General features: G+C 44.2%; 2 protein-coding genes across 2 annotated transcripts in view; one reads left to right on the forward strand and one right to left on the reverse strand.

Moving 5' to 3' along the window:
• The window catches only part of CEP350 (centrosomal protein 350), a 93,598-nt gene that overhangs the window by 63,922 nt on the left and 12,512 nt on the right, over positions 1-17,164 (reverse strand). Inside the window, exons 2-7 of the mRNA XM_056845578.1 lie at positions 16,466-16,551; positions 15,274-15,317; positions 13,984-14,098; positions 10,013-10,136; positions 8,150-8,751; positions 41-154 (exon numbers count right to left, since the gene is read on the reverse strand). Coding sequence (XP_056701556.1) covers positions 41-154; positions 8,150-8,751; positions 10,013-10,136; positions 13,984-14,098; positions 15,274-15,317; positions 16,466-16,538 — 1,072 coding nt within the window. The 5' untranslated portion in view covers positions 16,539-16,551. The remainder of the gene's footprint in view (positions 1-40; positions 155-8,149; positions 8,752-10,012; positions 10,137-13,983; positions 14,099-15,273; positions 15,318-16,465; positions 16,552-17,164) is intronic.
• The window catches only part of LOC130473929 (E3 ubiquitin-protein ligase RNF146-like), a 171,912-nt gene that overhangs the window by 32,752 nt on the left and 121,996 nt on the right, over positions 1-17,164 (forward strand). The window lies entirely within an intron of this gene.

Here is a 17,164-nt window from a genome sequence, read left to right on the forward strand (position 1 = left end):
ACAAACCAACATCTGAATGCGGCCTAGATCTGTTACTTACCTTCTAACTGGAATTCCAAGTCTCGACATAGCTCTCTACTGAGACTGAGAAATTCTTGTTCACGCCACACTTTTCCATCAGGAGTACGAATCTTGGCTTCTGATGGATTGAAACCTAGAATAGCAAAGATATACTGAACCAACCATTTTTTAAAATAAGTTAACCAGAAAAGTCAACATTTTATGTAGTTGGTTAATTATACTGTAATATTTTAAGAATCTCACACAAGTAAACCAGTTTATCACCACAAGTTAAGAAACTCAGAGAAAGGTATCTGTACTATATAAGCATATGAACTCAGGGGACCAATGAAACTTTGATATATTTTACTTATTCCTTTTTTTAAAATAATTTTTATTTTCATAATAAGAATACAGAAATAGAAAAGGAAGGGGAAAAGCAAAGGAAATAAGACACAATATAACAGTGCTCAAGCCCACCACATTCATCATAGCCCCTGCTTACTTGAAATAGTAACTTCATCACCCTAAGTAAAACAGAGTTGCACTTACCTGTAACTGCTGTTCATTGATGTCTTCGGTGCAGACACACATGTGGGACTGCGCCTGCGCGCAGGCCTGCCGCCGGAAAAAATTCAATAGCCTTAGTCCTCAACCGGGGGATGCCCCTCCCTCACAGGCGGGGCCGGCCTTCGCGCCGTGCAGCCCGCATGCTTCTGGGCGGGGCATCCCCTTCCCTCCTCAGTTCCTTCTCTGCCGCCGACCAAGACTGGCATACACGTACCAGCTATAACTTAATCCTTCTACTTAATAATTTGTGTCTCTCTTTTTTTTTTTTTTTTTAGGTCGACAGCGGGGTCGGAAGGGAGGGATGTGTGTCTGCACCGAAGACATCAATGAACAGCAGTTACAGGTAAGTGCAACTCTGTTTTCATCTTCTGTCTTCGGTGCAGCCCCACATGTGGGATATTAGCAAGCTTACCCAGTAGGTGGTGGGGTCGACTCAGGAGAAAAGGGTCTGCAGAACTGCTCTACCCACTGCTGCATCCTTCCTGGCCTGCAGGTCCAGAGCGTAGTGCTTCACAAAGGTGTCTTCTGAAGACCACGTCGCCGCTCTACAGATGTCGCCCACAGGAACTTTTCTATGGAGAGCAGCAGAAGAACCCTGCGCCCTGGTGGAATGCGCCCTAATGCCCAAGGGGCATGCCACCTTCGCCTGTTTATAGGCTATTCTAACCGCCGTGACCACCCACCTCGCTATAGATTGGGCAGAGGCGGCTTTACCTTTCTTGGGACCTTGATAGCATACAAACAGGGATTTTGACCTTCTAAACTGTTTGGTACGGTCAATGTAATAAAGGAGAGCTCTTTTTACATCGAGGGTATGTAGTGTCCTCTCTGCCTGAGAGGAAGGATTGGGGAAAAACACTGGTAGAACTAAATCTTGAGCTAGGTGAAAGGAAGAGATCACCTTGGGTTTAAATCTAAAACTAGGGTGGAGGACCACCCTTTCATTATAAACCCTGAGAAAAGGGCTATCAATACGAAGGGCTGCCAGCTCCCCTACTCTCCTAGTTGATGTCACAGCCACCAGGAAAGCTATTTTAGCTGACAAAAACGACAGGTGTACCTGAGCTAAAGGCTCAAAGGGTGCTAGCATCAGTTTGGCTAGGACCAGGGAGAGTGACCATTGGGGCGTTAGTATAGGAGTAGGAGGAAATAAATTATTAAGACCCTTCAGAAAGCGTTTTGCAAGGGGATGGGAGAAAACTGTATAACCCTCCACTTTATCGTGGAAGGCTGAAATCGCAGCCAAATGTACCCTTATGGATGAGACTGCCAGTCCCCTCTTGGTTAATTCCAACAAATAATCCAAGATCTTAGGAACAGGACAGGTAAAGGGAGAAAAACTTTCTTGATTCGCCCAGGCTAAGAATCTATCCCACTTCCTGTCATACGAATAACGAGTAGAAGGCCTTCTAGCTTGCAAAAGGACCTCCTGAACCGACTGTGAACAACCCACTAATGAGAGGGAAGGATTCTCCACGCCCTGAGGTGTAGTCTCTGTACGTCGTGGTGGGCCAGGTCCCCCCAGCGAAGCAGGTTCGGGTGGTCTGGAAGTGGCTTGTAATTCCCCCCCGCCAGGTGTGTGAGAAGGGTGAACCATATCTGTCTCGGCCATCGGGGTGCTATGAGAATGCAGTCGGTGTTGTCTGCAGCTATTTTCCCCAGAACCCGGGCAAGCAGGGGGAATGGGGGGAAGGCGTAAAACAGGCGGTTCGACCAAATGAGCTGGAAAGTGTCTCCCAGGGACAAGGGGTCGCTCCCCGCGAGAGAGCAGAATTCTACCGCTTTCTTGTTGCCCCTGGTCGCAAACAGGTCTATCTGAGGAGTGCCCCATTCTTGGAAAATGGGGAGGATAAACTGATCCTGTAGTTCCCATTCGTGGTTTGTGGTAAAAACCCTGCTCAGGGAGTCCGCCCAGGTATTGTGGATCCCCGCTATATGCATGGCACGCAGGTCTATGTTGTGTCTCCCAGCTATCGCCCAGATCCTCTGGGCTTCCCTGGAGAGAGGAATGGAACCTGTGCCCCCCTGTATGTTTACATAAAACACTGTGCAGGAGTTGTCCGATTGTAAAAGTGTTCTTGAGTTCTGGAGGATATCTGAGAATGAGGTAAGAACATAACGCACGGCTCTCAGTTCTAGAAAATTAATGTGCATAGACAACTCACTAGGAGACCATCTATCTTGAACATAGTGACTCCCGCAATGACCACCCCAACCCTCCATAGAGGCGTCTGTGGTGACTGTAAAACTTGGAGTCCAAAACCCCAGAGGGATCCCTTTAAGAAGATTAGGCTCAGAGAGCCACCATTGTAGTGATCGCAGAATAGGCCTAGGGATAGACAGTCTATACCACTTGGAGTGGCGAGAGCAGTCGTAGGACCTAATGAACCAATTTTGCAGTTCCCTCATCTTAAGCCTGGCTAGAGGGGTCACTGCAGTGGTCGATGCCATTAGGCCTAATAATCTCTGTATAGAGACTACTGGTTGGTGTCTGTATCTCATAAAAAGATGGACTAGCCTCTTAATGGAGGACACCCTTTCAGTGGGGAGGAATGCCCGACCTGCTGTGGAATCTAACACAGCACCAATAAACTGAGCTCTGGGAGAGGGGCTTAGTTTGGATTTTTTCAAGTTGACCATCAGTCCCAACTTTGAACAGGTAGAGAGAACCAGCTGCAAATTGACGGAGAGAGACTCAGGGCTAGAAGCCGTGAGCAGCCAATCGTCAAGGTAGGGATAAATCGTGCATCCCTGGTCTCTGAGGAAGGACATAACTACCGCCATGCATTTCGTAAATACTCTGGGGGCCGTGGCAAGGCCGAAAGGGAGGACAGAATATTGAAAAAATTCAGACCCATAACGAAACATTAAGAAGTGTCGATGCTCAGGGTGGATGGAAATGTGGAAGTAAGCGTCCTTCAGGTCCAAAACTGCGAACCATGTATGAGGTGAAATAAGTTCCATCACAGAGGGTAGGGAAACCATTCTGAACTTGGAAACTCGTAAGTATTTATTCAAAAATCTAAGATCAATAATGGGTCTAGAGCCCCCATCCTTCTTATCAACCATAAAGATACGAGAAAAGAATCCCAAACATGGGAGGTTAACTTTTTCAACAGCACCCTTCAGGAGAAGTTCACCTAGTTGGGGTGCAAATTCTGGGAGTGGGTTATCTGCCGCAGAACTGGCAGAGAAACAAGTAGGAATGGATTTAAACTCCAGGTGGTAACCCTGGGAAATAACCCTGAGAACCCAGGTATCAGAACAGATAGCCTGCCAGGCCCCAGAAAACTTAGCCAACCTATTCCGGAACGGTAGTCCCTCCTCTGAGGGTTGCGGAAATAGTCAGAACTTCTGTGAGGATTGTCTCTGATCCTTGTTTTGGGGGTTAGGGTGAGAGCGTTGCTTGAAACCGTGTTTTGGTCTAGGTTGCTGATGTTGGAATTTATCCTGTTGAGGATACGGGTGAAATCTTTGAAATCTCTGGTATCTGTTGAAGGAGGGGCCGAAAGATTGCTGACGGTATTGAGGTTTGTCCCTCTGTTGTTGGTGAAAAGGAGGAGCCACCCCTAGAGAACGGGCGGTCTGGCGGTCCTTCTTGAGATTCGTGAGGAAATCTGTGGTTGTCGAAGCAAATAGGGTATCGCCTTCAAATGGGAGATCCTCGATGAGTGATCTCGTGTCCAACGGAAGGGCAGTAGAGCGAAGCCAGGAGTGGCGACGTAGAGTGATTGCTGAAGCCATCGTTCTAGCTGCACTATCTGCTGCATGTTTGCCTGCATTGATCTGCTGTCTAGATAAGCGAGTGGCCTCTGCTTGGATAAGACGCATGGCATTCTTAGACTCCTCTGGAAGCAGGTCGATATGAGGGGCAGCCTTTTCCCACAAGAAAAGCTGGTACCCCCCCATGATGGTTTGATAGTTGGATATACGGAAACTCAGGGCAGAGGAGGTGTATGTCCGTCTGCCCAGCTGATCCAGTCGTTTACTCTCCTTGTCGGCAGGGGTTGAATGTGGTCCCTGGCGTTGCCGAGATTGCATTTCCGTGGTTACTATGGAGGAGGGCGGAGGGTGAATTGTGAGGAATTCAGCCGACTCAGATTTTGTCCTATACAGGTTTTCCACCTTCTTAGAAGAAGCTGGTAAGGAGGCAGGTTTCTTCCAGAGAGATGTAGCTATCTCTGAGAGGCCCTCCAGTATGGGGAAGGCAGCAATGCCCGGTGTATCGGGGTAGAGACGACTAAGGATCTTGTCCTTGGGCCTATTGTCCGTTGTGGAGATGTTAATGTCCAATGCTTCAGCCATCCTTATCATTTGCTCCGTCCGGAGCCTGAGATCTTCAGATGGTGAAATAGCATCTGTGTCCCCCACCAGTTCATCTGGTGAGGGTTCTGATACGTCCTCAGAGCTTTCATCCTTTGACCCTGTTTCCTCAATTTCGGATTCCGGTCTAGGAGTGCGCTGAGTCAGAGGGGTAAATGGAGAGGGTAGTTGAGGTGTATGAAGGACCACCGGTTCGCCCCTGATGGAGAGCCGTCTAAAGCGGCAGAATTCAATCCAGTCCTTGACCAACTCTGGGGAGATTGTGGGCCCCGAAGTGGAGGGAACTGGTTGGAAAATCTGTTGTGGTACCGAGGGGGTCGGTACCATGGAGGCTGGGTCTAGCGGGTCCGGATCCGTAATCAAGAGAGGGTCCTCGAGGGGATCCAGGTCTGCTTCAGAGTAGGAGTGGAACGGAGAGTCCAGGTGAGGCGAGGGCGTCCTCGGTGCCGATGGTGGTCCCGAGGGCGGTGCCGACGGTGGTGCCGAGGGCGGTACCGAGGGCGGTACCGAGGGCGGTACCGGGATGGAGACGTCCGGTGCCAGGGGTCTTGGTGTCTCCGCAGGCCTCTTATGAACTGGATGGTTGGAGCTAGATAGCTTGTCAAGATGTTTCGTCTTGCGTTTGTGCTTCTTATGGCTCCGGGACGGATCCGAGGAGATCGGATCCGAGGGTCTCGGTGTCGAACTGGTACCAGGGATCGGTACCGATCTAGTCGACTGCGTGTCTCCCGGGGTCCTAGAACCCGTCGAAGGGGAGGGGGCCGAGAGAGCCTTTTTCCACAATTCGGCGCTCAGCCGGTGCGCGCGAGCATTGCGAGACCGGGTAGAGAAGCCTTGGCATATGGAGCATTTAGACACGTTGTGACCTTCGCCTAAACAAGTTAAGCAGAGTTCATGTTGATCTGAGTGCGGTATCTTGGCCGGGCACTTCTTACAGATCTTAAAGGAGGCCTTAGAGGCCATCACGTAGTTAGCTTTATTTGTTAACGTCCTTTAGTTACTTATTTTATTTTTAAGTTTCTTTCTTCTTTCTTTCTTTTTTTTTTTTTTTGTAGGGGAAGAGAAGAAGGGCCGGGCGCGGCCCACAGAACTTACGAACTCGGAGAGGTAAGGCAAGGAGCTCCAATCCAGGCGGCGGCAAAAAAGGAACTGAGGAGGGAAGGGGATGCCCCGCCCAGAAGCATGCGGGCTGCACGGCGCGAAGGCCGGCCCCGCCTGTGAGGGAGGGGCATCCCCCGGTTGAGGACTAAGGCTATTGAATTTTTTCCGGCAGCAGGCCTGCGCGCAGGCGCAGTCCCACATGTGGGGCTGCACCGAAGACAGAAGATGAACAACTGAATATAGATGTTGATGTAAAAATTATGAATTATAAGCTGCTGCTGTCTAAAAAGGATTAATCATATTTGGCTACTATAACTTAATTCGATTACACTAAATTAACTAAGTTCACTTTTATTTGTCTACTGTATAAGTCTCCCTGTCGTATTATCTTACTGTAACTTTACCAGTTTAAAATCAACCGCACATCACAACTTAACAATATGCAACTGAAAATATTAATTCTAAAGCAAAAACACTGTTCCCAAGGTGAGACTGATTTTCAATCAGGTGAATTTGTCATAATAAGTAAAATTTAAATTCACCTGATATTTTACTTATTCCTAAAGAGCCACCTGAATGCCAACACCGTATGTTATATCTGTTGTGCATATGCAGACAGCCAGTAATTTCAAATAAGCGAATATAAGAAAAACATTTCAGGTAAAACGTATTGTGATGACAATCACTGACAGCTTAAAATAACTTGACAGGGTGGAGAAATGGGCTAGAACTAATAAAATGCACTTCAACAAAGACAAATGCAAAGTTCTGCATTTAGGTATGAAAAATCAAATGCATAATTATAGGATGGGGGAGACTTGTTTGAGCAGTAGTGTGTGTGAAAAGGATCTTGGGGTCTTAGTAGACCAAACACTGAACATGAGTCAGCAGTGTGATGCTGTAACTAAAAAGGCAAATGTAGTCTTGGGCTGCATCAACAGAAGTATAGTGTCCAGATCATGCGAAGTGATGGTAATGCTTTACGCTGCTCTGGTTAGACCTCAGCTAGAGTACTGTGTTCAGTTTTGGGCACCACAATTTAAGAAAGATGTAGACAAGCTGGAACATGTCCAGAGAAGGGCAACAAAGAGGGGTCTGGAGACTGAGTCCTATGAGGAAAGGTTGAAGGAGCTGGGTATGTTTAGCCTGAAGAGGAGAAGACTGAGAGGGGATATGATAACCATGTTCAAGTACTTGAAGGGCTGTCATATAGAGGAGGGTGCCGAGTTGTTTTCTGTTGCTCAAGAAGGTCGGACCAGAACCAACGGGTTGAAATTAAATCAAAAGAGTTTCCGTCTAGACATTAGGAAGAATTTTCTAACAGTTAGAGCGGTTCCTCAGTGGAACAGGCTTCCTCGGGAGGTGGTAAGCTCTCCTTCCCTGGAGGTTTTTAAGAAGAGGTTAGATGGCCATCTGTCAGCAATGCTGAGTCTGTGACCTTAGGTAGATGATGAGAGGGAGGGCATCTTGGCCATCTTCTGGTCACTAGGGGTGTGGAGGGGGAAGGTAGTTGTGAATTTCCTGCATTGTGCAGGGGGTTGGACTTGATGGCCCTGGTGGTCCCTTCCAATTCTATGATTCTATGATTTTAACTTCAAAACAACAATGAGCAAATAAATCCAACACAGACTGTGGAAAAAAACCCTGTAGCAACCCATAATGGCCCATAATGTCAGGACATCACGTGGCCCTCATCAGGAGATAAAGAGTAAGGGATGGGAGAAGAAAGATACATGGGGCCATGAGGAGAAGGTATGAGGGCCAAGCCAGCCCTGATCAATTGGCCTGTAGGATCTTTGGGGGTAGCTTGGGGTTGACAGAGGACTGGGAGGCTGGAGCAAAGCATTTATCAAGAAGTTTGAGGGGCAGAGCAAGAGGGCAGGAAGCCGGAGCCAGCAGGGAATGGCTTTTCCCCTCCTACACAAATTCTCACAGATGCCCTGCTGGTACAATACAAAACACCTGTATGGGAAGGAGGAAAAATGCAACCAGAGCCAGGAAAATAGAAAGCATTACAAATGTTAAAATATTTCAACCAGGTAGAATTCTAACCACCCCCACTGCAAGCGCTGAAATAGAAGCCACTGGCTTAATTGAACCTACCAATAAAGAATTATCTTTGTCTACACAAAGACTGTAGTCAGAGACTATGTACCTTTATATGAGGGAGGAGGGGGTGCAGCCGCCACTTTTCTGACTTTAGGGGTTACTGTATTCTCTGCAGCTGCAACGATTACTGGATGATCAACATAGTCCCGAAACTGTCCTCTGCTATTCAGTTCTTCTTGAAATTCCCACTGCTTCCTAATCCGTTCCTTCAGTTTTTCCAGCTTAGCATCGTGGTGGTGATGCTTTAAGATATCTAGCCTGTGGGCACTGGAGGTACTGGCAGAGGAAGCTGAAGATTCAGCCAACTGTGGGTCTTTCAGTTCGACATCTGGGACAGCGGTGCTAAGAGATGTTTTAGTATAGTCATCCCTGGATCCCTCTGTCTTTTCCTCCTCTGATCTTGTAGGAGTTACAGCTTTAAAGAAAGGATCTGAGTTCTGCAAGGCATCGATTGCTGGTCGGTCATTCAAGTATCTAACAACAGTTTCATCTGTAGAAGATGGGCTTTTGAAATCTCTTTTTTGCAAATCTGATTCATCCTTTTCATAGGCCATATGACTCGTTCCTTCAGTCTTATTCCCGGCTTCATGCTTCAAACATATCTCCGACGGGCAAGAGGTTTTATAAGATGAGGACCACTGTGAGTCCCTAGCAAGAGAAGCATATTGCACTATAAAACAAATGTGAGAAGTTGTATGCAACACCAAACAAAATTTATCTTGGGGGGGGGGGTTAAAAAGAAAAAACTACTTTCACTGAGCAAGTATCCAGTTTCTAAATGATCTCTTATTTTGGCTGAATTTCTTACAACACAATCTTTACCTGAAACTACATAATATGTAAAAAGCCCAGATTACTCCCCAGTTAAAGTCTATTTAAAATCTTTCCCCTTTAGAGGACATGTTAATGTTCTGCTAGATTATGAAAAAGTAATAAACCAGGATTCTATAGGCAGGCCAGCTTCCCCATCTCCCTCTTATTTCCTTCCTTTGCTACTCTCAACATTTCATGCCTCCCAGAGTATTCTCAGTCCTCATCAGGCTGGATTTTTTTTGGGGGGGGTATCTTTTGGCTAATTTATAAAAAATCGTATTTTGCTCCATACCAGGCAGCTCCCCATGTAGGATCACACCGCTACTTCACTGATATTCGACCCATGGGTCAAGACCTCTGCGGGGTAATGCAACCCTCCGGCTGGGTTGCAACCCCTGACAGACCTGTTATTTTTTGCTGCCTTTAGGAAGGATCAGTTGCACAGGCAACACGGTTGCACAGGCCACCTGCCTCCCTCTGAATGCATGCTGAGAACAGCAGAAAGACTGAGAGGTAAGATCACTTGCACTGCATTCCTGAGCAGAGTTACACCTTTCTAAGCCCAAGGACTTCAATGGACCCAGAACAGCGCAACTCTGCTTAGGACTGCACTGTCAGCAGTGGAAAAGATCCTCACTACAGTGCACCTGGTGCTTGCCTTGCTTTTCCTGTGCCCAGCTGTTTTGGTCTGCTGTCCACGGTCCAGTCCTTTTCACAGGCAAGGTCAAACTCTGCCTCCCTTCTTCCTGTCACAGTTCAGTGGGTCCCAAAAGGATGAAGATCAATGCTCTACCTTGTCTGTGGATAGCCTGGTTTTCTACTTTCCTTATTGTCATAAACTACCCATTTTTACTATTAATAAACACCAGTAATATATTTTAAAGAGATTATACACACACACACACACATATATATATATAACAACTCAATAAATAAACTACAGCAGAATGCAAATCAACCCTAAAGTTGATCCAAACTTGGGACTCTGTAACCAATTTTGAAATTTCCTTAAAAAGAACAAGATGGTAAGCACTACAGTCGTAACTTGATTCCACCGACATGGTTGTAAAATATCAAAAAAATTTGCCATACAGACCTAAATGAAGCCAGGGGCTCATGAAATTCAACATGTCCGCCCTTTTTCACATTACTATCCAAAGTGGTAGCACGCAGAGGACAGCGGGGAGATCTCTCTTTTTTTTGACTGGAAGACCTGTAGGCTGAAGCAAAAACCAAGATTCTAGGTATCTACAATGCTCTTGGGAGTCCATTATCACTTAAGTGTAAGTAAGTAAATCACAAATCGCTGTCTCTGGTAATCAGCCTCAAGTTTTCAGAACTAAGCAATTAGAAGAAACCAGGGGACAGAGTTTTAATGTAAAATTTGTAAATATATGTATTATAAGCATGAGAATTGGTGTAACTGATGTAACAATCCTATTTAGAATTAAAGGCCCACATTTATGTTCATATTTTGGAACTCTGGAAGAATAGTGATTAAAAAAAAAAAACCAGGGAAAAACAGCTTCCAGAAAATATTTCAGATCTTCAAGATAACCAGCCTAAGCAAACCCAAAAGCTAGATAGAAGCAATATATTTTATTGCACTCCTAAAAAGTCATAAATGAAGGTGCCAGCTGTGCCTTATAAGGGAAGACATCCCATAATTGTGGCGATGCCTACAAAAACGCCTCATCACACTATCACCTGTAAAACCTGTGACAGAAGAGGCACACAAAGAATGCGATCTCACAAGATGACCTCAAAATTTGGGTAGGTGATGTGAAAGACCTCTACCTGAGACCCTGGAGAGCCACTGCCAATATGGATCTTGATGGACTGCTGGTCTGATTCAGTCAAAGGCAGCTTTATATGTGCATGGGGCGGGGGGGGGTTTAAGTCACCACAGCTGGGGCAGCGACTACTATTCTGAGATAAGATTAGGGGAGTGGAGCCTGGGGAAAGCAGAGTTTGGGGAAGGGAGGGAACTCAGTGGTGATGCAATGGCATAGACTAGTCTTCTTTGAAGCTGCCATTTCCTCCAGGGAAACTGATCTCTGTAGTCTGGCAATCAGTTGTACTTCTGGAAGAACTCTAGGCTGCACCTGGAGGATGGCAACCCTACCTGTGCTGAACTAAGCCCATTATTCGCTTCATCCCATTTGAGACACTCTGGCTGCATTGTATCAAAAGTGGCCATTGGCAAACCTTGAGAATGCTCCACAGCCTCAAAGTTGGAGATAAATGCTGTGGTGTGTAAGGTCCCACCCTGGCACATGTCCCCCTCCTTTGCAGTTTGGGCATGCAAGAGTTCTCCTGCATCTGGGCCTCACCAAAATTCTTAAAGCTCCTTTACTGAGGACTCAAAAGCTTCTTTGGACAAAAAGGAGTGAAAAGGTTGCTTAAGGAAAATGGGGAGATACTGGAAAAGCTGGATTTCTTTACATCTGTTTTCACCATGGGAAATAGGGGACAGGGCATGTGTCCACATTGGAACCAAAGTTTTCAGGAAGGAAGTCTCAAAAACGGAGTCAAATTGAGATGATGAGAGAAGAAATTGTAAGACTACTGGAAAAATTACAGACCAGTTTGTCTCCAGCACACACCCAAGGGTTCTCAAGGAACTCAAATCTGAAACTGTTGATTTTCTAACCAGTACATGTAACTTGTCACTATAATCAGCCTCACTGGAGGAGTGGAAAGAATTAAATGTTACACTGATTTTAAAGGAAAGGTTCACAATGGATCTCGGTAATTACAGGCCAGTAAGCCTAACAAGTTGCAGGTAGATCAGGAGAAACTGTTATTAAAAAACAGAATGACTAAGCACACAGAGGAACAAAGACTCCAAAGTGAAAATCAGTGTGGCCAAAGGGAAGTCCTGCCTCTCCAACATTTGGAGCATTTTTCAACGAGCATGTAGATAAGGATAATCCAGCACATATTGTGAACTTTAACTTCTAAAAGGTTTTTGACATGGTCCTTCATCGAAGACTCTCAAGTAAACTTCACACTCGTGGAAAAAGATGGGTCCTCTCATGAATTAAAAACTGGTTAAATGACCATAAGCAGAAATCAGGAATAGACAGTTCTTGTAACAGAAACAGGCTAGCAGTGGATTCCACAAGGAATGGTATATAATTTGTTCATAAATGATCTGGAATTGGGGGTGAGCGGTGTCATAGCCAAGGTTGCCGAAGATACCAAATCATTCAGGATGAAGAAAACCAAAGCAAGTTGTGAAAAGCTCTAGGAAGATCTCTCCAATTTGAAGAGTGGGCAACCGCATGGCAAATTAAACTCACTGTAGGTAAGTGCAAAGTGATATACACTGGAGCAAAAAATCCTAACTTTAAACATATACTGATGGGGTCTGAACGGCAGAGACTGAGAGGTTTTGGGGCTGTAGTGGATAGCTTGATTAAAATGTCAACTCAGTATGTAGCAGTGGTGAAAGAGGCTGATGATTAATAGGAAAGGGACTGAAAACTAAACTGCCGATATAGTATTATCCATGTATACATCTATGGTGCAGCTTCATCTGGAATACTGAGTGCAGTTCTGGTCACTGTATCTCAAAGAAAGATCAGAGTGGGAAAACTTTCAGAAAAGGGCAACCAAGCTGATTAAGGGATAGCAGCATCTCTCAGGCTAAAGCATTTGGAAATTTTTAGTTTAGAGCAAAGAAGGGAAATGACAGAGGTTTATAAAATCATGTATGGGTAGGGAAAGTGAACCTTTTCTCCTGTCCCATACTACTAGAACTCAGGGGTATCTAATGAAGTTGATGGGCAAATAAATTCAGGACGGACCAAAAGAAGTACTTATTCACCCAACAAGTAATTAAATTAACCACAATTCACTGCCAGTGGACAAAGCGGGGGCCACTAGCATAAATGGCTTTATAAGGGGGTAAGGATTCATGGAGGATGGCTAGCAACTGTGATGACTCAAGGCACCCTGCACATCCAGAGCAGTAAACCTCTGAATAGCACTGTCGGTGGCAACATCAGGGGAATGTCTTGGCCTCTATGACTTCTTTGTGGCCAGTGTGTGAAACAGGATGCTAGCCTGGATGGACCACTGGCCTGATCCAGTAGGGAACTTACACTCATGCTCCCAGATCCCCCTCCTTAGGTGACTCCCAGTCGCTCTAAATATCCCATGCATTTTTGAAGTATTGTAACTTCCCCCTAAGGATGTGGGGTGGCGGGGGGGGAGGTGTTATTTGGTTAATACGCAAGGTCATATTTTTCTGCATGCCAAGATAATATGTTGATTTTGTGGCCTCATTTTGCAGCTTTCGTGACTGACATAAGCCAACCATTTCACTTATTAGATAAAGTAATGCTGCCTTTTCAGAGCTATCTGGCAATTTCTCCCTGGCACTTCTGCTGGGTTTGAGGGTGAAATTGCCCCATAGCCATGACAAGTTCAGGATTTGTACTTGGCACCTCCAAAAATGCTAATTCTGACCTTTGCACTAAAGATCCCCATAAGGCTGCGGGTGGGGGCACTAGTGAGGAGCAACTTGTTTACTTCACCCTTTCTTTTCCTTTTTGCCAGATGTTCAGAAGCGGTTTGCCATTGCCTGCCTCCATGTCATGCCCCTAGTATTCCTTGGAGGTCACCCATTCAAATACTTGTCAGAGTCGAAGCTGAGACTGGTCCAAGGTCACCCAGCAAGTTTCCATGGCAGTGTGGGCAATTGGACCTGGGTTTCCCAGATCCTAGTCTGACACCTTAACCACTATACCATGCTGGCTGCTTCACCCATACCCCCAATAAAAGCCAGCCCTAGACCCCTGTTCTAGTGATTTCACAGCACTTCCAAATATCACTCCAATCAGTACCCAAATAGAAACCACAAAAGAAAAGAGTCATAAGGAGATGTGCTTCCTGTTGCAGGATATTATTGTGATTCATGATGGGAATATTGGCTCCCACACCCAACAATTTCATCTGCATAAAAGGCACAGACCGCGTATGCCTGGCAATTCAATTCAAAGTAATAATTGTCCACAAACCTATTTGTGAGGAAGGATTCTTCACATCTGTAATACATACCTTTTCTACTTATTTTCCTGGTAGTACTGGCAGATGGCTTCTTGGCGTCCATGACAGAATCTAACACAGCTGTGCTGGTAGGAGCTACTTCCAATTTATTTTCAATGTGTCGCAGCTAAGGTTTTTAATATATATATATATATATACATATATATATATATATAAATAAATAAATAACACACAATTAAAGTTAGTAAAAAACCACATATTAAAACTCTTCTTGCATTCACAAGCAAACGGCAGATAAACCACAGTGTTGTAAATGGTGTGATTTGCACCACAGATTGCTGAAAAATCGGCTAATTGAAAACCTTTCCCCACAGAAGATCTTTCCTCCTCTTATTCAAATCATCCCTCCCAGAATCATCAACGTTTATTATTTTAACCTAACTTTGATTTTTATTCAGAGCTGATATTGTATCGAAATAAAACTTGAGTATCTAAAACCAGATCATGTTTATATACCTTGTCCAGTGAAACACAAATCTCCTTGGTACCTTTACAGTGAGAGATATGGCATAATATTGACAGAGTTGCACCCCTTTCTACCTCCAGGAGTGGTTCCTGCTTCAGCACCATCTGTCCAAATAGGGACACTTATTCATGATTGATAAAAAATAAGTGGGTTCTAGATTAAATCAAGCCTGAACTGTCCCTAGAAGCTAAAATGACTAAACTGAGGCTATCGTACCTTGGTCACATTTTGAGAAGACAAGAGTCACTGGAACAGAAAATAATGCTAAGAAAAGCTGAAGGCAGCAAGGAAAGAGGAAGACCCAGGATGAGATGGATTAACTCTATAAAGGAAGCCACAGCCCTCAGTTTGCAAGGCATGAGCAAGGCTGTTAATGATAGGACGTTTTGGAGAACACTGATTCATAGGGTCACCATGAGTCGGAAGTGACTTGACGGCACTTAACACACACAACAGAATGACAGGGCATAGGACTGGGGTGTTAGAATTGAAAGGGACAGAATAGTTTTAAACGTGGCATTGTGTGTGCATGCATGTGCACATATAAACATGCATTTGTGGGTTCTCTTTTCCTGATGTGTTATCTGCAGCTCACAATGGTAGGAAAGTGAGTGAAGATTTCCAGTACTCAGCAATTCTGTACTGCTGAAAAGAGCCACATCTGAACTTTCTACTGCTCTTGAATGCCCCAACCCACTCAGAACAATTATCACTTTTCTTTTAGTAAGTACAGAACTATGGAGAAAGAGTGCATCCAATATGACTGTCATATATGACTTTCACATACTTTAGTACTTAAAAATATATACACTTACCGCTGCTTTAGTCTGTGAAAAAGCATCCCATGCGGTAGTTAAGTCTGCACAAAGAATTCCAAACAAGTTCTCTCTTAATTCAAACATCACTTCCATGACAAATATTTTGCACAGCTCAATAATTTTTTTTTTAGACAGCCTATATCAGTTACAGTATGAATTTATTTGTTGAATTGCTGGGCATTTTCATCTAAACAGAACACTAAATAAAACTGCCTATTTTCAGGAAGAGAAAAAGCTATCAAAAGTGCATGCTTTTTACAAGGGACAAATTACACTTAGTAAGTTATTGCAAACACTTTCTGGTGCGTATCTGCATCAAAAAGCACTTTTATATGAAGACAGTATATGAAGCAGGGGCTCTTCAATTTCTTTATTAGGTAGTCATAGTATGTGCTTCTGCTAGAAGGTTTTAATCTCTCACACCAACGATGAGGCCAGAGCAGGACATGGTCAGGCAACAGTTTACTGTGCCTGAATCCAGCTCAGCTGAGAATCCCAAGGAACACTTGGTATTCTGATTCCTGAGAGCTGCTCTGAAAGCCATTTTTTTGTCAGAAAAGAGCAATAAAAATGTAAGTAAATTTGTATGTAGCTTGCGTTCATTGCATTATAGTTCTACTTACATAGAACTACTTACATATCATTTCTTGCATTGTTTAACACATGTTTAATACTTAGGATTTGTTACAGATTACTACAATCCTAGTCCTATTACACTATTTATTAAATACCTCCTCGTCATATTGATTGTACTGACTTACATTATGTAATCTGCTTTGCATCTCAGTGAGAAAAGCTGACAAGAAATAATGAACAAAATACCCAAAACAGCTTGTTTTCTTTTAGAAGATGCAGACAGCTTTAAAAATGATTTTGTCACAAGCCACAGAACTGCAATTAAAAGCTATACTATTCCCCTTCTGATAGAACTCTGATTAGAATTGTAGCATTAATACAATTCAGCGCAATATTTATTGAAAAGTTTGCAAAAAGCCAACCTGAAGGCAAAGAAAGAAAGCTAGCATCTTGTGGTTTAGCAGCTTTTCCCGCACTATTAGCCGTTTGTGTTTCAACACAGATTTGGAAACTACTGTTCCATCCACAGCAAGCTGTGTGACACAGACGCATGCCACGCTGCCAATTTTTAAAGCAGTTTACAGAACCAGGACACAAAAAAACAAACACATACCTGTGATGGAATCCCTGTTGAGGGAGGACCTTGAATTTTGTAAAGGCACCTCATTTTGTTTGTTGCTCCACATCTTGCCACTTCACCTATAATGCACACAAAACATTTACAAAATCAGAGCACACAACTACATTAGATGAGGCAAAGTATAATTTTGACTTGGGCAAAGGAGGAAAAGCTAACTAGATATAATCCTGCAAAATGTGTTCAGTTCAAGTGAAGGTCAACGTGGTCGTTACAAAATAGAACATAAAAGGACAAATTGCCTGTGGGATCAGACCAACATCCAACCAATGCACCATCCCATTTTTAAAATCAGCCCCCCGCTTTCTCTGAAATCTCAACCATGCAGGACAGAACTATGATTCCAAAGCTTCTTTTATTGCCAATACCTGGTATTCAGAAAAATACTATGTCTGCCATGGAGGCTATTTTTATCTATGATGGATCTTAGCTATTGATACAGCTATCCCCTATGAATTTATCCAACCATTTAATTTATTGCTTTCTTATAAAATAACATCAGCTTTAGAATCACATGTCAGAACAACAATGTTACCATTCTGGAACGTCCTTTGATTATTCTAAATTTTTCACCTTAAATTAAAGTTCAAATAGCATCTGTAAACTGTAGGCACAAACTCAAGGACTAGGAATCTAAAGATGTATAGCTTGGATCTATAGAAACATATACAAATG

The sequence above is a fragment of the Euleptes europaea genome, chromosome 2 (genome assembly GCF_029931775.1).
Source record: "Euleptes europaea isolate rEulEur1 chromosome 2, rEulEur1.hap1, whole genome shotgun sequence".
In the NCBI taxonomy this organism is placed as follows: Eukaryota; Metazoa; Chordata; class Lepidosauria; order Squamata; family Sphaerodactylidae; genus Euleptes; species Euleptes europaea.